Source organism: Rhinatrema bivittatum, chromosome 4 (genome assembly GCF_901001135.1).
Source record: "Rhinatrema bivittatum chromosome 4, aRhiBiv1.1, whole genome shotgun sequence".
Lineage (NCBI taxonomy): Eukaryota > Metazoa > Chordata > Amphibia > Gymnophiona > Rhinatrematidae > Rhinatrema > Rhinatrema bivittatum.
In genome coordinates, this window is record NC_042618.1 from 201,246,502 (window position 1) to 201,266,640 (window position 20,139).

Here is a 20,139-nt window from a genome sequence, read left to right on the forward strand (position 1 = left end):
CCAGAACCGACTTTGGATGCGGCGGTCCACGCAGCCAGCCAGGTCAATAAGGTCATTCAGGTTGTCTGGGAGATCTCTGGCCGCCAATTCATCCTGAAGTCGTGGAGAGAGTCCCTCCAGGAATATGCCGTGCAGGCTATCGCTTCTCCAGTTCAGCTCGGCAGCAAGGGTCTGGAACTCCACGGCGTACTCCGCCAAGGAGCGGTTACCCTGCCGTAGCTGGAGCAATTCGGACACAGCCGTGGGTCCGCGGGAGGGCTCATCAAAGATCCGTCGGAAGGACATGACGAACTGAACCAAGTTGGCTAAGCGGGGATCCTGGCACTCCCATAGAGAAGAAGCCCAAGCCAAGGGCCTCCCATCCAACTGGGAAATAATGTAACTTGTTTTGATCTGGTCTGTGGGAAATTGCATTGGCAACAGGTTGAAGCGGATATAACATTGGTTCAAGAATCCGCGACACATTTTCGCGTCCCCTGAGTTCCGAGAAGGTGCTGGCATCTATATGGGAGCAGATGGCCCGGCATTAGGGGTGGCTACCGGGACAGTGGAACCGGAAGTGGAAGCTCCTTCCACCCGGTCCGCTAAACTCTTCACAGTTGCCACCAGCGAGTCGAGGCAGGATTGCTGCTGTTGCAACCTTTGTGCGATTCCCGGGATGGCTTTCAAGGTCGAGAGGTCCGCCGGGTCCATGGCCTTGCAAACTGTTAGGATCGTGGACCCTTGGGCCGGCTGTGGCTGCAGGTATCATGCTGTGGATGCCCACAGTGGGTGTAGCAGCTGGCAGGCGGCACTGAGGAGCGGCTTCGGAGACGGCTTCACCACTGGAAGCCCGAGGTCCCCCCAGGAGGAGCCCTTAGGGACCCAGGCCTCTTGGTCTTAGATGGATCCTATGCGACCAAGGATCAGAAGAGCAGCCTGCCGAGGTAATCCAATGAAGAGGAGGCGCCCAGGAAGTCAGAAGAGACTTCACCCTTGGAAGCCCGCGGTCCCCCCGAGAGGAGCCTGTGAGGACCCGAGCCGCTGGGACTTAGGAGAAACCTCCAGGCTGATGACGAACAAATACCTGCGGCAGTGGAAGAGACGAAGCCGAAGTCCAGGAGCAAGCCAAGGTTGGGAACCAGAAGTCAGATGTCAGATGCCAAAACCAGGGACGGAAGCAGAAGCCGGAATCAGAGAACGAAGCAGGGTCAGAAGCCAGGAATCAGATGTTGAGAAGAAGCAGGAACCGGGAACAGGAAGCACAACTAGTCTCTCCGAAGAGTCAACATCTTTGCAAGGCCCCGTCCTAGAGAAGCTGCAGGGTTTAAATCTATGCCTGATTTTATAACATGCGCGCGCAGCCACGCGCATGTTATAAAATCCAGGGTCGGCGCGCACAAGGGGGTGCACAATTGTGCAACTTGCGCGCACCAAGCCGCACAGCCTGACTCCGTTCCCTTCGAGGCCGCTGCGAAATCGGAGCAGCCTCGGAGAGAACTTTCCTTCCGCCCCCCCCCCCTCCCCCCGCACCTTCCCCTCCCTATCCCCGCCCCCCAGCCCTACCTAGAACCCCCCTTACCTTTGTTGAAGAAGTTACGCCTGCCTCCCAGCAGACGTAACTTACACGCGCCAGCCCGCAATCGCGGGCACAGCGGCAAATGGCCGCTGTGCCTGGAGGCTCAGGCCCCGCCCCACCCCGCCCCCGGACCACCCATGCCCCACACCTTTTTGCAAGCCCCGGGACATACGCGCGTCCCTGGGCTTGCGCGCGCCACCGAGCCTATATTGGAGTTTGAAAGGACAAGATAAACCACTCTATACTTCAAATCAACAAGTGAGAAAGCAAATAGGACCACAAAAGAGATTTTGAATGTGGAGGTGGAAGACAGATTATTCAGGCTAGCTGATTTTACTTGCAGGCCAACTGAAAAAGAGGCAGGGACTTTAGTTGGTCTTTCTTATTAGAGATGTGAATCGTGTCCTCGATCGTCTTAATGATCGATTTCGGCTGGGAGGGGGAGGGAATCGTATTGTTGCCGTTTGGGTGTTTAAAGTATCGTGAAAATCGTGAGCTGGCACACTAAAACCCCCTAAAACCCACCCCCGACCCTTTAAATTAAATCCCCCACCCTCCCGAACCCCCCCCCCAAATGCCTTAAATTACCTGGGGGTCCAGCGGTGGTCCGGAACGGCCTCCTGCAATTGAATAGTGTTGTCTTCAGCCGGCGCCATTTTTCAAAATGGCGGCGCAAAATGGCAGCGGCCATAGACCAACATGATTCGACTGCAGGAGGTCGTTCCGGACCCCCGCTGGACTTTTGGCAAGTCTTGGGGGGGTCAGGAGGCCCCCCCAAGCTGGCCAAAAGTCCCTGGGGGTCCAGCGGGGGTCCGGAAAACGATCTCCTGCCGCAAATCGTTTTCCGTACGGAAAATGGCGCCGGCAGGAGATCGACTGCAGGAGGTCGTTCAGCGGGGGTTCCGGACCCCAGCCATATGCGTATGGCCGGCGCCATTTTCCATACGGAAAATGGCGCCGGCAGGAGATCGACTGCAGGAGGTCGTTCAGCAGGGGTTCCGGACCGCCGCTGAACGACCTCCTGCAGTTGATCTCCTGCCGGCGCCATTTTCCGTACGGAAAACGATTCGCGGCAGGAGATCGTTTTCTAGACCCCCGCTGGACCCCCAGGGACTTTTGGCCAGCTTGGGGGGGCCTCCTGACCCCCACAAGACTTGCCAAAAGTCCAGCGGGGGTCCGGAACGACCTCCTGCAGTCGAATCGTGTTGGTCTATGGCCGCCGCCATTTTGCGCCGCCATTTTGAAAAATGGCGCCGGCTGAAGACAACACTATTCAATTGCAGGAGGCCGTTCCGGACCGCTGCCGTTCCGGACCGCCGCTGGACCCCCAGGTAATTTAAGGCATTTGGGGGGGGTTCGGGAGGGTGGGGGATTTAATTTAAAGGGTTGGGGTGGGTTTTAGGGGGTTTTAGTGTGCCGGTTTTCCTGCCCTCCCCCTTCCCCCGATTTACGATTTTTTGACGATAAATCGGGGGAATTGGTATTGTATCGTGGCCCTAACGATTTTTGATGATTTAAAATATATCGGACGATATTTTAAATCGTCAAAAAACGATTCACATCCCTATTTCTTATTTCTTTCAAAAGGTACAAAAAACTCCAGTCCCCAGAAGGATGGGCAGGAAGCACTGCATCGCCAAAGCTGTCACCACTGTTACTACATCTGCTGCTGACCAGATGGACATCCTGATCCACAGTTACAAACTGGTTCAATGTGAAAGATGTCTGCAGGTTGACTTGCTCAGGAAACAGGTAGAAGAACTGAGAGGAGATGGTCAGGCTGAGAGTTATTCGGGACAAGAATGAGGACTACATCGATGAAATGCTTAGCAATGCATCAAAGATGGAAAACTCAAGCAGAGGGAAAGTGAAACTGGACTATGAGATGACAGCTGGACCCAGATTACTACAGTCACTACAATTTGTACCCTGACTCCAGTTTTACTCAAGCTGAAGAACTGATATGCAGCCCTGAAATAGGAGGAACCAAACCTCATGAACCCCAAAGATGCAGGCTCAACAACCATTTCACTTAAGCAGCAAAGAGTACTGGTGGCTGGTGACTCACTTCTGAGGGGCACAAAGGCATCCATCTGCTGACTAAACATATTGTCTCAGGTGGTGTGTGATCTGATGGTTGCCAAGATCTGAGACATTGCTGAGAATCATTAAGCCTACTGACTACTAATTGATGCTGGTCATCTATTTTGGCACAAAGGATACTGCTAGGTTCCACACAGCAATAGCAATAGGTAAAACAGGTAGGTGCACATGTAGTACCCTTCCTGTCAAGGATAAAAGTGCAGGCATGGAAGGTCACATCCTGGAGATGAATGAATGGATGTGTAGAGGGTGCTGACGAAGGCGTTTTGGCTTCCTGGACTATGGAATGATGTTTCAAGGACTGGTAAGCAGAGATGGAGTCCACCTCTAAACGCTTATAGAAAATTGGGTGAAAAAGGGCAACATGTGGAAAGCCATGTACACTAATACGTGAATTTTAAAAGCCCGGCACGCACCAAAATCGGGAAATTCATGAACATGTTGGGCTGGCACACTGCCAAGTGCATTTTAAAAACTGCTTGGAAATGTTTGTATCTCTCACTGCAAGCACAAACATTTTTTTCTAAAAAAAAAAGGAGTGGGGCATGGGCGTAGTCTTGGCAGGGTATCAGCATTCTTGGATTTATCAATGAAACCAGCACATAAATATTTATGCTCACAAGCGCATGCCGGGGGTCCCCTACCACGTTAACTTTACTTCTGCTATGGATGACATGTAAGTTATTTAAAAAAAAATAATATATATATATATAGGCATGTCAGCAGGGTTTTAAGGGTTGGGATTAGCTGTGGGAAAGGGAGGCTATTAAACTAGAGGGGCTTGGAAGTCCTATCCCTTGCCTGGGCGAACTGGGAACAAACTGGTGAAACTGGTAATAGCATGACATGCGCCTCTTTTACAATCCCCTCACTTACGCGGTGGAAGCAGGATTTGTGTGCACCCACTTAAATTGTCCACACATATGCACGCACTCAGAGACGCATGTATATAGGTATATCAGGCTACAGTATATTCAGGAAGTACAGGTAGGAACAGAAGAAAAGGAGATAAAGTGGCACTTTTTATAAAAAAAAAAAAAAAAAGTAATATTAAAGAAACGGAACTACAGAGCTTACGCGCTAAGGAGGAGGTACTCTCAGGGCTGGTGCTAGGGGATTAGGCACCCTAGGTGAACCTTCTGCCTTGCACCTCCACACCTCCCTCCCGGTCACGCCACCCCACGGTCTCGGCCCCCGACTCCTACCTCATTCTCGATTGTGCCCGCCGAGTGTGTGATTTTCTGGGTCGCAAGCAGGTTGGGCGCTGCTCGTAGCCCGCCAAATCGTCACTTCTCTTTACCGCCGCTTGCGGCCCCATATGGCTCGCACCCAGTGGCGCACCAAGCGTCTTCGGCGCCCGGGAGCTAATGCATTTGTGTGCCTCTACAGCACCCCCCAATCCTTCTTGTACTATTGCTTAAGGCCACAGAAAATCAGTGGCGTCTCTAGACCGAAGAATTGGGGGTGGGGGAGCCAAAATGACATTTCCTCATCACACCCACCTCCATAGTATGGATCCTGCTTTAAAATTAGCTATAAAAAAAGTCTTAATAAGAAAGCCCAAAGGGTCTTCTGCGTAATTTAAAAAAGCTGGCCACTTTCACACCTCTAGTAAAACTACTATTAAAATTATTTGGCAGCTTTATTCAACTAATTCTATATGGCTATGAGAGTGAAGTCTGGAATGTATACAGGAAGGAAAAGAATGTCAATATAAATCCTGCACCCCCAGTTCTCTAACTCTGTGCATCCACAGAAATTCACCCAACAACGGAGCTTGGGTGTTTCCCTTACAGCTCATCAGACAAAAAGATATTTTCAAATTCTGGTATCACCTCACAGTAATAGCAACACAAACACCTTCCACTGCCAGGCACATTGTGAACTAACACAAAACCCCGCAAAAAAGACACTTAAAATCTATACAGCAAGCCTATCATAACATAACATTAATAACACCAAGGAATCAAACAACAATAACCCTACCTGTGAAAAAGCAGCACTGTAAATATTACAATGGGTCCCAGAATACCAGTGCAACACCTACCAAGGAAACAAAACAACCCCGATTGCTATAGATCCGTACACAGACACTACATGCTAGCAGAATCTCTCACCATGGTCACACGCACAAAGCAGAGACAGACTCTCACCAAATACAGAATAAAGGATCACAAATTAGACAAACTGAAATGGAAACCCCAAGAAGCCAGATTCTATGTGTAACAATGGAAAAATAGAACCACCATTCCTCAAGAAACATAAAGCATCAATTATAATAGTAAAACCATTCTAATAAAAGAATATTTTAAAACTACAGATAAATAGAATAATTTCTATTAATTAAAATCATTTACATTTTTTTTAAATTTCCCAAGCACCAATAATATATTTCAAAGCAGCATGCATAACAAATAACACCCAGCAATTAAAACTAATAAGGATTTTAAAAAGTCCCTGCTGTCCATACCTGGGAACTCTTGATTTCCAGTCACTCTGAAATTGTCAAGGATTAGGTTAGGGGAGCGCACAAACTTTATCCACTCTCTCACACATACTCACATGTTCATTCTTTCTCACATACAATGTCACATACACACACATACATGCTCTTATACCCACCATAACCTCCCTCTCTCTCACAGACATTGTCACACTTTCAGGCTCTAAGACCCTCTCCCCCCTCTCCCCTCTCCCCCACCGACCCACAAGCTCTCACTCCCCTGGATTCTCTCATACACACACATGCTCTCACTCTCATTGGCTCCCTCACATTCACACAAACACACCCACCCAGGCAAGCTCCCAGTCATTCACACACACACACACACCCACACTGACCCCCAGGCAGTTCCCATTCATTCTCACAATGCTCCCTTCTCCCCCCCCCCCCCCCTCCAGGCATGCACACATTAATTCTCACACACACAGACCCCCAGGCAGGCACCAATTCATTCTCACACACACACATACACCACACACAGGCAGGCACCTATTCTTATACAGACAGACCCCAGGAATACACCCATTCATTCTCTGACCTTTTTCTTTGGGCCGTGGTGAGATAAGCTCCACCACGGCTCCACCGATCTTCCTGCTATGTGCGTCCGGCACACAGCACAGCAGTAGTTCCCTGCTCACCCGCCGGTGAGATGAGGTCCACCAGCGGCGGCATGGGCCTCCATGTCGGCCATCAGCACCCCCCTATGGCCCTGCGCCTGGGGGCATTGGCTCCCCCTGATCCCCCCCCCCTCGGTATACCACTGCTCGCGCCCCCTAATGGTCGGCACTACCCTAGGCCCAGGCCTAGTTTGCCTAGTGCTTCCGCCGGCCCTTGGTACTCTGGATTAATCTGGAAAGCGGGAATGGATCATCTATTTCTATTTATGTGATATTCAGACCTCCTTCGCAGGCAGAAGAAATGGATAGATATTTAATTGAAGACATTCACAAAATTGTTATAAAGGGGAGTTGCTATTGCTCGGTGATTTCAATCTGCCGGATGTTGACAGGGATGCTCTGGCTGCAGTGCCTTCTAGAAGCAGGGAGATCCTGGATTGTAGGCAGGCAGAACTGTTCTGGCACCTGATAATGGAAGCGGCATATGAAGCATAATGTTTGTAAATTTAATGTCTATGGATGCCAAAATCTCAAATCCAGCCCTGGACTCCCCTGGCTTCTCAGTCCTGTTGCACAACTGCTCAGTCAACTTCTCACCTATTTCACTTTTTCTTCCAACTCCTAAACTGGCTATCTTACTCACTACTCTTCTATGTGGGACAATATCAAAGGTTTCAGTGATATCTAGACAGGTCACATCTTCTGCACTTCTAACTCTTCCCCCCCCCCCCCCCCCCCAACCCCTCCTGATCCATTATTCTGGTCACTTCATTAAAGAAATCAATCAGGTTTGTATAGCAGGATTTTCAGTGGTTATTTAAAAAAAAAAATTGTTTTAATGTACCAGGTTGGGACAGAGCCGGTGCAAGGGTATTAGGCACCCTAACCGAAACTTAAAGCCTGGTATCCACACCCCTACTCCCTTTCGGACTTCCCCAATACACATTTATAATTTATTTTACCTGGAAAAGGACATTGAGATAAGCATTTCATGTACAACATGTGTATTATATTTCTATGCACTACTGTGGTGCCAATTAGAAAACCCTGCCAAAAAAGACACTTGAAGCCCATATGGAATTAGATTTATTGTAACACATATTGGGTGTGGTCTTGGCCCTCAGAAAGCCATGAGTAAACTGAATTACAATTAAAATATAGTAAATCTCCCATACCAAAACAGCACTAACTGCCAACACTCAAACACACACATATGCTCTCACACACAAACATGCGCTCTGTTCCCCACCTATACACATTCTCTCACACAAAAACATGTGCTGTCCCCATATAAAAATGTGCTGATCCCCCCCACACACATGTTTTTTTATACACATGCTCTGCTCCTCCCCACACACACACACACACACACACATATATATATATATATATATATATATATACTTTCTCTCCCAAATGCTGTCTCCCTCTCTAACACACAAACAGTACTTTCTGTTCCCCCCACATACATGCTCTCACACAAACATACTCTGTCCTCTCACTCAAACATGCTCTCACATACACACATGCTGTCACACACAAACATGCTTTGCGCGCCTCCCCCCCACACACACACACACATAAATATGCTCTATCTCACTGCATACAGATGCTCTCACACCCAAATATGCTTTCTGTCTGCCTCCATACACATGCTGTCACACAAAAACATGCTGAATTCCCCCCACACACACACACACACATACACACATACTCTCACATACACATGCTTTCTCTCCAATACACACGCAAATACTTATATGCTCTCTATCCCCAGATACTACAAGCAGCAGCAGCCACCTCCTTGGGTCACTATAGCATTGGAAGGCCTCCTCTCTCTCTTGTGGAACAGACAGCTTCTTTCTTCAGCCGTGCAAGCCCTACTGCCACTGCTCCGGATCCTCTCTTCAGCTGTGTGGATCCTGATGCTGCTGTTTCAGATCCTGTCTTCAGCCATGCAGGCCCTATTGCCGCTACTGTGGATTCTCTCTTCAACCACTTGGGGCCTGCCACCACTGCTCCATGCTGGTCCTTTTTTCTGACCCCTGTTTCCAGCCTCAGATTGGACCTCTTTCTTCCCATCTGTGTGGACTCACTTCCTCTTCCAGCCCATAGGAGGGAAGAAGGCAGTCACCGCGGTCCTGCTACTAAAGCCCAGCCTGCTGCTTCCACATTTAACGAGGCCTGAGGAAGTACTAGGCTAATGCCTGCAAGCTTAAGACATTCTACGCAGCCACCTAGTTCACTTAGTGCTTCCACCGGCCCTGGGTTGAGGCCAGCAGTGGCCTCCACCTGCCATTCCAGGTGCAATTAGAAAAAGGAAGCAAGTCTAAAAAGGTTTCAGGTTGGTGACCTGGCATAAAATAACCACTTAAGACTTTTCTCCTTGTAAAGCTATGTTGCCTTGTGTTGCCTTTGACTTCTAGCTATTCACTATTCCAACCTTCAGTAGTGTTTTCTTTGCCTTGTTTAACATTGACGTTGAACAAAGTCTGTCGTTTTGCACTTCCTCCTTGTTCTTACCCTTGTGGAGTGGTAGCATGTCTGCTCTTCTTCAGTCTCTTGGACCCTCTCATGTTTCACGTCATAAGCTGGACAAATCTTCAGTGTTCTGGGATGCACCCCCATCAGGTCTCCTAGCCTTGTTTACTTTCAGTTATACCAGTATCTTGAACACTATCTCAGTAAATGGCAATATGTTCATAGTATGCACTTGAAAAGGAAAACAGAATGATGTTTCAAAGAATACTATACAAAAATTTGTATGCTATATTGCACACAAGAACTTTTTGGTGTGCACAGCATACAAACGAAGGGAACATTGCTTATGACTTTGGTCTATCCTCTCTGCCTCTAGTGTGAATATTGAGCAAATGTATTTAATATATGTGTTCTTCTGTTTCTCCTCTTCACTAAATTCATCCTTCCCTTTAATTCTTTTTATTCCCCTTTTGGTATTCCTGTTTTCTTTTAGATATATATACCTTCATTAAAATCCTTACTTTTCTAATTGCCCTTCCTCCTTTTCTATTTCTTGGGGGTAATTTTGCCTTCGTGTCTGTTTTTCCTGAATACTATTCTTTCTCCTCTTACTTTTACTCCTGCTTGTTTGATGAATTATAATGACCTCTTCATTCTCTTCCTCTTACTAACATGCCTGGCAATCATTTATTGTTTTTACAATGCTGCTTTGTATCGCTATTCATAGTTCCTCTCTTTCTCTTTGATCCCATATTCCTGAGGTTTCTTTAACATGAGTGATATTCTTAAAGTCAACCCTTCTGAACTCTAGGATCTTTATTCTAGTATAGGTTGGTTCTGATCCAGTGTTTACATCAAATCATACAGTGCAGTGAGCACTGGACCCCAGGTCATCTCCTACCATAACCTCAGTGTTACTGTCTTCATATGTCACTACTTGCCTCAGGATTACTTTGACATGAGTTGGTTCAACCAGTTGATTGAGAAAGGCTTCTTGTAAGGATTCTAGTATTCCCTCTATTTCTAGTTGGTCCAGCAGCTGATACTCCAATCCACATCTTGTAGATTAAATCCCCCATTAACAGCATATTGCCTTTGGTTGACTTCTATCATGCCCATATCTAATTCCTCCCTATAGATTATATTTCCATTGATATTAGACCCCTTATGTTTGTTCAAGATAACCAACTGCCTGTGCAACCCTAAATGTTTCCACACATGGCCAGAAAGCTCCTTCAGTCTCTTCCATTCATGTACTTATAGCACTGACATGATTTTATTATTTCTGACATATGATGTAAGTAGTGCTTGCATTGCTAAGATAGGCAAATAGCTCTATGTCCAGTTACAAACTTGGAGCTCCACTTCCTCTATGAACATCACGCGGGTGGAGGTAGACCAAGGACCAGCTTGGCCTGTGCCTTACGACATGCTGCTACCCGGTTACCTTCTGCACTGCAATTGTGAAAACTGAGTTGCCAGCTCTCCCTTTAGTAGGGAGACTCTTTTTAACCAAAACAAAACTAAACAAAACAAAACAGGGTCCATGCACTTTATTTTGACAAATATAAAGCATTTCTGTCATTAAGATCTGAAAGTCTGGAAGAGAGAGAGAAGGTGCCAGTCCAGAGACTGTAAAAAAATAAAAAGGTTTCTTATTCCATTTAACTGTTAAATCAGATACTGTAGCTGGGTAGTTATTTCCTTAGGACCTACAGGGCAGAACTGAAGAACCCGCGGCCCAGTGATCTGCATAGAGATTGGGAGCTCAGCTTCACAGCCATGCAGGAGAAGGGACCAGGGTATTCAAAGTGTATGTGCCTTCTGCTCTTTGGAGAATTATTATTGTTAAAAAATTGTATTGATTGCATTACATCAAAATCCCAATGTGATTAACACTAAAAAGTGTCACAATCTATCAAGAATCCTGAGCGGGTACCTAAGGCTCCAGTACACCCTGCAGTGCTATCATCAACTCATACACATTGTGGCTTTAAGTGACTGAATATTGTAAATATTCCCTCCAACAACATGGTAGGTTAGACAGACAAATTGACAGGGAAACTTATAAAATGATAAAAACAAACTCGTCAACTTTATTGCAATTTTTTTGAAAGTGTTTATTTGATTTCCACATTCTCGACTTGTTTTCTCGATTTTCTCAAACGGTCATCTCACAGTCGCTCCCCTACCCGGTCTAAGTGCCGGGGCTCTCACCATTGCACATACAATGCTCATTGTCCAGGTGTCCAGAACAAAACCAGCAATGCCACAAACATCTTTAAAAAAAAAAAAAAGAGTAACAATAATACAAGAGACCCTTGAAACGGAACAGACAGCACCAGTCGCAGTCTTGGCTGTATGAGAGGGTAGGGTGTTGACTCCAAGCCTGAAGTAGCAACTTTTGGTCAAAGTCTTGCAAATCAGAAAGGACAAGGCGAAAGATTGAGTTTGTCTGATGGGGAGGGGGAAGGGTACCCTGCTTGTCTTAGGGCATAAACAAGTGCTTGCATACATTTACAGATCATGGAACTCATTCATGCTCAACTCCTCCTTCCTTTTTTTTACCCTCTGCCCCCCCCCCCTTTAATATACACGTCTAATCGTGGACATGTACAAAGAAGCAGCGGTGCCATGGCACTGCGCCTGCTTCTGCTAGCTTTGTTGGGCCAGGTTTGCTCTTAGACTCCTTTGAATTCTGAAGAGAATCAACAGAGATGGTCCATTATAAAAACTGCCAATTAAGGAAACAGTTCGGACAGTCCTGCTTTTTGAGCATGCACTCAGGGCACTGAAGCCATGCTTTTTCTTGGCCTACGTACATATCCCCAAATGGGAGAAAAGCTGGACTGGCTCAGAGCATTGCTGCTGATGTGGAGCTGGTTGGCACATCTGCATTATCCCTACTGCACTGCGATTCTTCCTTTTGAAATAATCCTAGCCTCCTACATCCTCTCCCCCACCACTCCCATCTTCTCAGTGCAACTCTCACAACACTGACAGAAAAAACTAGCAAGAAACATGCCTGGGGAAGAAGTCGCATAGTAGGTGGGGGTAGTGGGACAGCCCCCCTCCCTCCCCTCCATAAATATATAAACAATAAGATGAACTGGTGGGATTTCAGCTCTGCTGAAGCTCTAACAAAGACTTCCTGGTACGAAAGCCCGACATGTGTGCCCATCTACTCCTTAGTTTACAAGGAATTCTGGTGAATGGCCAGATTCCTGGGCATTCACCAGGACATTTATCTTAATTTAAATCTCCCACCTCATTGCATCTTGGGCTTGTTGTCCTCTTTTCTGAACAAAAAAAAAAACATGACTACAAATCCCAGAGTACTTTGCTCTTGGACGAAACAAAATTAGAACAAGTCAAAAATAGTCCTAGGGAGCAAGAAGCCATCTGGTGGTCCTCAAGAGGTCATCAGGGTCATTTCAGGAAGAAGAGGGAGAGGGTTGTTTTGTTTGTTTTTTTTAATTATTATTTGCTCCTTTGTAATTGTCTCCCTGCAACAGGTGATGACATAATAAAGTGCAATACTGACATCAGAACATGTTGTCATGGAGAAACAGGAAGTTTGACGCTCCCCTCCCACTCCCAACAGTCCTACGTCACTTTGGAGGGAAGAAGTCTTCCCCGCCCTCTAAGCCCCTTTGGAAAAAAAATTCGTAAAAGTAATACAGAGAAAAAAAAATAATAAATGCGAAAATAAATAAAGTTCTATTTAATACAATTCCTGATCAAGACTGAGCAGCTCGGGACTTCAAGTAGTGTGTGTGTGTGTGTGTGTGTGTGCTTTTTTATTATTTCTAACAGTACTGCACTTTCTTCTGAGCTGCACCATGTCCAACACTTGTCCATTGCACTGTGTTCTGCAATCCCCTTTGTCTCTGCACATTCCTAGCCTCTCGGGAGGCTCAAAGGATGTGAAAAGGAGAGGGGGGGGGGAAGGCTTAGGCTCTGCCAGCCTCCACAGGTCACCCCCTGTGGCCCACACAGAGCTCCGCCCTGAAGTCAGGCGTGGAGGGGGTGGGGGAAAAAGGCCTGAGACGTGTCCATTTTTTTTTTCTCTGCTTGAGTTCTGTTTGCTTTTGTATTCTGTCCTCAGAACTTGAAAGGGTACTGCGTGAGATAGTCCACCATCCGCCTGGGCAGTGGGAGCTCAGTGACATCTGTTGCTGACTTGTTGATCTGCAGCCGGCACAGGTGCTGTAGGCTGGGGGCGCTGTCCTTGCGTTTCAGCGGCCGGATGAGCCTCAAGTGTACCGCAGCTGTCTCTTTGGGCAGGAAGGGCAGCAGCGACGATGAGGATGGCGGTGGCGGGTGTGGGTAAGGTGCATCGCCCTTGCTGTCCACCGAGCAGGAGGCAACGTAGTGCTGGATGAGGCTCACCACATCTGAGAACGCCATGAGGCGGGGTTTAGAGAGGCAGTTCGAGTCCAAGCGGAACTTGCTGTCTGTGTACTCAATGCGCACATTGGTGGGCCCACGATTGGTCTTCACCGAGAGGGTGAAGAGGTAGCAGGGGTGGGTGCTGTCTCTTACTAGGAAGGTCCCCTCGGGCATCTTCTGGAGCTGCTGCTTGGCCTCACTGGCTGTGATGGAGCCCCAATACCAGCCTGAAAGCGAAAGGAAAAGAATTAGAACTGAAATATCGCGTGCATCAGTCTGTCTACATGGGTTTTTCCGACCAACTGGGCTAACTAAGTCAAGAAAAGAACAAAAGACAAGAGCTTAAGGCTCCACTGGCTCTTTGTCTCTCTGTATGACCTTGTCCTTCGATTTACCAAACACAGCATAAATAAGAAAAGTAAAGAATGTAACATCAGTGCTGTGCAGCCAGTAGTCAAACTGCCAAATCTCTCCACTGAAGCGGTAGTTTAAAATAATGAGAAATTATTCCAAGTCATGTTTTTTTCTAATCACATTTTTAATAGCAGTTGTACCCTAGGCAACATATATTATCAGTTAATTGGCCTTGTCCTCACCTCACCTCTGGCTCAGGGGATTTAGCTGTCAGCTTGGCCAATTATCTCTTGACTGTGCCTGCTGCCCTGAACACTTTCACTTAAACAACAAGTGTTTCCTCTCCCCTCTAGAAACATTCCTCCAGTTTGGGCACCAGAGAAGCTTTGCCTAGCCATGCACCCCAGAGCTGGCTGCAGGCATGTTTCTGAAATGCTAAATGCTGGGATCTTGTTTGGATGAACACCACAAAATAAATTTCAAATGAACCTTTTTTTTTTTTTTTTAACACATTTCCCATTCTGTGAAAAGGGAGAGCTTTTTACTCCTCCAACCTGCACCCATCGAGACCCCTTTCCACACTCTTGTTCAATCTTTGGCTGAATGATGATCCTTTCTACCATAATCTGACTTTCCCCCCTATTCCAGGAAACACAAAGATTGGGTCAAGGATGCTCCAGCGAAGCTAAAGCGAGCAACTGAAAAGCTGATGCTTTCCCTGCTGCATTTTTGATTGCTTGTTTCAGACCTCAAAAACCACCCCTCTTCCCCACCCCACCCCCCTCACCCCTAAAAATCAGATTCTTCTTTGTATAGTGGCAAAGCACGAAGAGGAAAGTATAAGAGGTGGGTGTCCAATAGCAGAGCCCTAGGAAAAACCCAGATTGCTACATTATCGCCATCCCCCCCCCCCCCCCCCCCCCCCGGTTCTACACATGTGAGCAGAGAGCTCTTACCAGATTCTCGCAGGTAGGAAAACGTCTTTGCGATGCAGAGCAGATCTTCCTCTGGGTCTCGGGCTGGAGGTGGAGGAGGAAGGGGAGGATCGGTTTCTGGCAAGGGGAGCACTTCAGCGCTGGGGGGCATCTCTTCTTGCAAGGCCGCTAAAGCCAGAGGCTGCATGATCTGCTCAGACAAGACGCAGGCAACACCTCCCAGTGACAGGCTGTGGATCTTCTGCTCTGCCAACAAAGGCTGGGGTCTGGTGGGGGAAAAAAAGAAGTCAGAGATTTCATGAAGGGCCCCTTAAATGCCATAAACATTTCTTGATACGTTCTATGGTAGGATCTGATGTTAGGTTTGATGTTTGGAAACATGATTTGCCATGCAAGCTTGGTGCTAGAGGCCACTAAGGCCCCTGGATTGTCCAGGTATCCCTCAAAATGAGAGCTACACACCTTGAACTTACTAAAATTGTCCCATTTTTCTGTACATTTCTGCAAAGTGAAAACAGAGCGTGAAGGTCCAGCTTGCCAAACTCCAGTTACAAGAGGAACCAGGTAATTGCCAACCAGAGTTCTCCTTCTGAATTGCAGAGTAACTTGGTGGTAAATATGGGGCTGAGCTTCTGTGATTATTGCCAGCGTGAGGTTTGATTTTTGATATTTTGCAGGGAACAGGTTAGAAGTTTAATGCCAGTTGGTATTAGTGGGTGGCAGGATGTAGCCACTGGGCTTCCAGGACCAGAATGAGATCCAGGGCTCTAAGTTTGCTGCAATCCCTCATAGTGCAGGACATTTTAATAACTTTGTGCTGAATTTGGAGGGAGGGGGATGGGCAGTTTTAGGACTCACAAGGTAAATGCTCCGAGGATTTGCAACTGATTGTTATATCATGAACAGGGCAAACACAGCTTAAGCCTCACAAGCCATTTTCATTGGGAAGTTGCCAGGAGTTTTTAAAAAGTAATGTTTATGTAGTGAAATCTGCAAAGTATACAGATACATTTACCAGCAACACCAACATCTCCATTTCACAAAATGGCGTTTCAACGAAGAGACACGCTGAAGGCTTTCTCCCTCTTGCACTAATATTTGGCCTTTGGAGGGGAGACACTGCCTCCCAACACATCAGAGTGATTGGAAGGCCCTATTTTCTTTTATTATTTTATAAAACAAGCAGTATACCTTTTGGCTCTTCTATTATCTCGCTTGGAGCCTCTTACAGCCCCCACCTTGACTCGGACACCCTGAGATATGCACCTTTGTCGCATGCATGGGTGTACAGCCTGATGAAAGCAGGCAGGCACACAGGAAAGGGACACAGCCATGGCAAGGGATGGGGTTTCATAAGCCTCAACGTGGCGGGAGTAACCAGTCAGTCCCTCCAGGAGCAGGATGACTGCAATTTCTGAAGGAACATCCTTGCTTTCTTTTTGAAAACCAGCTTTGCTGTGGTAAATATGAAGTGACAAGTTCCATTCTTCAGACCAGAAACAAAATCATGGGTTAATTTTGGGAGCATTTATGTGAGGACATGGAGGGAAAGGGTCTGGTTTGGGAGCGTGGAAGAGACGTGAGGTACGGGCGTTGTACTGAAGCCGGGAGAGAGGTCTGAAGTACACAGGCAGGTAGGGGGGCTAACAAGAGGGCCGTGGCACTATATTCTTGAATCCTATTGTTCTAGAAGGCCACTTAAGATTCGTGGTACTGGTCACCTACGGATCACATAGCCATAACTCAAACATACATTTTTAAAGCTTATTTAGTTACAGTTTAATTATTCCTATTTGTTGAATAGCAAGTGTTGCTGTATGGTGTAAAACAGTTTGATATTTAAATCACATAGTCTGCCCACTCCTAGATTTAAATCTATAACCTTGGTCATAGTGTGACCTTCAGTATGTCATGTATATTACCTTTGCAGAAGCTCAGACTAAAACTCCTCCAGGTAAAATAATTGGACTAAACTGCTGTGCCAGACAAATCTTATTAACTTTGTACCAGTCAGCAACCTAGCAGAATGCTGAATGGATTTTAAAATCAAAAACGGGTGGATCAAATTGCTCTACCTTCAATTTTTTTTGGGGGGGGGAGTGGAATTGACTTTACATTTAATTAAATGCATGAAAAACAGACTTCAAAAGGCCAAAAAGAAAATTACATATACTGAAAGGTTAAGGTCTGCAGTGCTCTTGAATTTATCCCTTAGTGGGGATAGGAAAGATATAGGAGCCGACCTCTTAAAATGATTGGGGATGAATCCGAAATTACCCCTCCCTGTACTAAGTGAAGGAGTTTGCTCAGTTTTTGTGGGGGGAGCTGCTCAAGCCCCCACTGCCTCCACAGAGCTTACACTTGTGTGCCCATGGCCAATTGCCTTCTGCTTTCCAGCATCTAGATCTAGTCTGGATGGCCGTGAGCCACTGATGAAAATGAAATGCCAAAGTGCCCTTTCCTCTATCACCACCATCACCCCTTTGAGACTGGCAAGCAAGAGATCAGAGGAGTCCAAAAATATACAAAAGCTGCACTCCCATCCCTCATGCACACACACTATACCCCCAGAGAAAGCTAATCCATTGCTCATTAAGTAAATAATCTAAAAACTGGTCAAACCAAGCCTCCACGCCCTTGAAAACAAAATTCACAGGGAATATGGGAAACATGTTCTCCAGTTCTGAATCAAAACCCCTCAAGTTCCCTAATGAAAATTGCTTTCTCCATAGTAAAACACATCATAGCTCACATTACATCCCAGTCCACCAGAAAGGGAAGCCAAAACATAGTCTGTAATACTAAACAACCCTGTACTTATAAGTGCATAGTTTAGCAGAGGACATGAACAGTCTTTTGCATAGGAAAAAAAAAACCCCCAAAGCTTTGGTTGGCTCTCTAGGGATGAAGAAAGCTCGTTCCCGATGTAGAGAGGTAAAACTGTTCTCGTCCCGAATTCACCCCAACACTCCCCCTCCCCCCCCCAAAAAAAAACCACCAAACCATTCCCAAAGGAGAGTGAGAAAATCAGAGAAGACTCTAGCAGAAGTCCTAAAGGTTACAGAGGCGATAAAAAAAAATACATAAATAAACACCCGACTAAGGCAATCACACACAGATCCTAGTAAGTCAGAGAAAAGACCAAGAATCCCAAAACGCCGTATAAAGCTGAAGCTTACCCCTGTACACAGAGGATCATGTCCGTCCAGGACCAAGGGAAAAGCATCAAGTCTTCAAAAAGATGCAAACGTCCTCAATTTTGGTTTTCTTTCGCGTGTCTTCTCCCTTTCTTTTTGGTCTTCAGGTGGTAGGCAGGAGCTGTTATGAGCTCAGTGCCGCAGTGAATCTGCGGGCCCTGCCGTAAAGGGCACCGACCAGAGATCCTGTATATATAATAAACTGTACGGGTCTAAGGCGGGCAGTCAGTCCTTCAGCAACTTTGGTACAAAGAATCCAAGTCTGGCTTTCACCGATTATACAAAAAAAAAAAAAAGTTCAAAAAATGAGACTATCGAGGAATAAAGCAAAATAACAATCGACTTTTCAGAGAAAGCATCAAAAATCTTTTTTTTCCAAGCACCGATGCGAGCCAAAAAAAAAAGAAATATATATATATATAATTTTTCTAAATAAAGACGATCAAATCTCGTCCTACACACTAATAATAAATAGAAATAATTATAAATATAGTAATAAATTCTAAGTAGTAAAAAAAAAAGCGCAGGAGCTGGAGGAGAAAGCGAGGCACGTCTTCCTCCGGCGCTGGCTCCAGAAGTGAAGTGAGGTCTCAGAGCAAACCCAAGTGTTTAATCTTTTGTTTGCTTAGTTTTTTTTTTTAATCTATTCCAGGAAGTGGTAGATTCCGGGAACTGCATTGTGATCGCATCACAGCTCGGGCGCTGGAGCCTCCCCCACGGGGGAGCGGTATAAATAGCCGGGCGGGCGGGGGCTGGAACTAGGGCCTCTGAACCCCCTCACCGCGGGGTACTGGGGGGCAGGGGGGGGGGGGGACACTGTTCCCGCTTGGTACTGGCTCAGGTGAGTAATAGAGAACGGGGTGCGGGTTCCGGTTGTCGCCCCTGTTCCTGCTGGGTAGCAGCAGCGCGGAGCTGCCGTCAGCACGTGGGCGAAAGGAAATACCTTTGATAGATTTCCAAGAACTTTCCAGGAAAAAGGGGCAGGGCTGCCCGGGGCCGACCAATGGGAAGCCGGCGAGGCCGGCGAAGACTCCTCCCCCACCCCCCTTTCCCCTCCCCGGAGCCTTTGGGAGACCGAGGCAGAGACTGAGACGGAGAGACGCTCCGAACCAAAGCCAGACAGACTGACAAGACAGACAGCGGCAAGGGAAGCGAAGAACGAGAGACAGATCAGAGCTCAAGCAAAACACACAGAGGATGGGTGCGAAGCATACGGCGATAACATCTAAATCTGGGGTCACCTCAGTATGCAAGCTGCTTCCACGGCCAGGCAGGTTATGTAGCAACACACGACTGTACAAACACGTACTCTCAGTATCCATGCAGCACATCTACCCTACGGATTCAGATTACTTTATTGGCCAGGCAATTTTACATGTGTTGGCAATGTGATGCATAAGCAATAATAATAAAAAAAAAATGTACCATAATAGCATGGACTCCTAGGACTCAAATCCCAACAGTCCCAGACAGTAGGCAAACAGTAGAACAGGCTAGAATAGCACTACACCTCCTATTTGAAGGTGCAAATTGAGGGGGGAAAAAAAAGCTAGAAGGCTAGATAAACTACACTCTTACCCAAACAGCTCAGTACAGTCACACATGCAAAACAGTCAGACCCTCCCCCAGTATGGACTAAATGATCCCACATTAGAAATAGCTAGCAGACAAAAAAAATCCCCAGGAGCCCAGACTTGAAATGCAGAGTAAGACTGGAGAAACAGAAACCTGATTCCCTGTAATGTGCAAAATATAAAGACATGCAATGCTTACTTCTCTATTATGGTAGAGAAAACAAGACTTCCTACAAAAGACTGAGCAAGAAAAATTCCCTCTAATCCTCGGGGAAGCAGGGTAACAGCGGCTGTAGCAGCTTCTCGGCTTCTTTTGGACTAAAAGCAAATTAAGGTCTGAGCCACGAGCTGCTCGGAAAAAGGCTGAGAGTCCTCCGTCGGAACATCTTGGGGACAAGGACCTGTTTGAAGCTAGGACAAAACAG

At 46.7% G+C, this 20,139-nt stretch overlaps 1 protein-coding gene across 1 annotated transcript; it reads right to left on the reverse strand.

Annotated features, from left to right (window-relative positions):
• Window positions 1–11,332: 11,332 nt before the first annotated feature.
• On the reverse strand, window positions 11,333–18,737 carry CISH (cytokine inducible SH2 containing protein). The gene is made up of 3 exons (XM_029599539.1): window positions 18,123–18,737; window positions 14,965–15,209; window positions 11,333–13,881 (listed from the first exon to the last, which is right to left on the reverse strand). The coding sequence occupies exons 1-3, from the start codon at window positions 18,167–18,169 to the stop codon at window positions 13,367–13,369; spliced, it is 807 nt and encodes a 268-aa protein (XP_029455399.1). The 5' UTR covers window positions 18,170–18,737; the 3' UTR covers window positions 11,333–13,366.
• Between the last annotated feature and the right edge of the window lie 1,402 nt (window positions 18,738–20,139).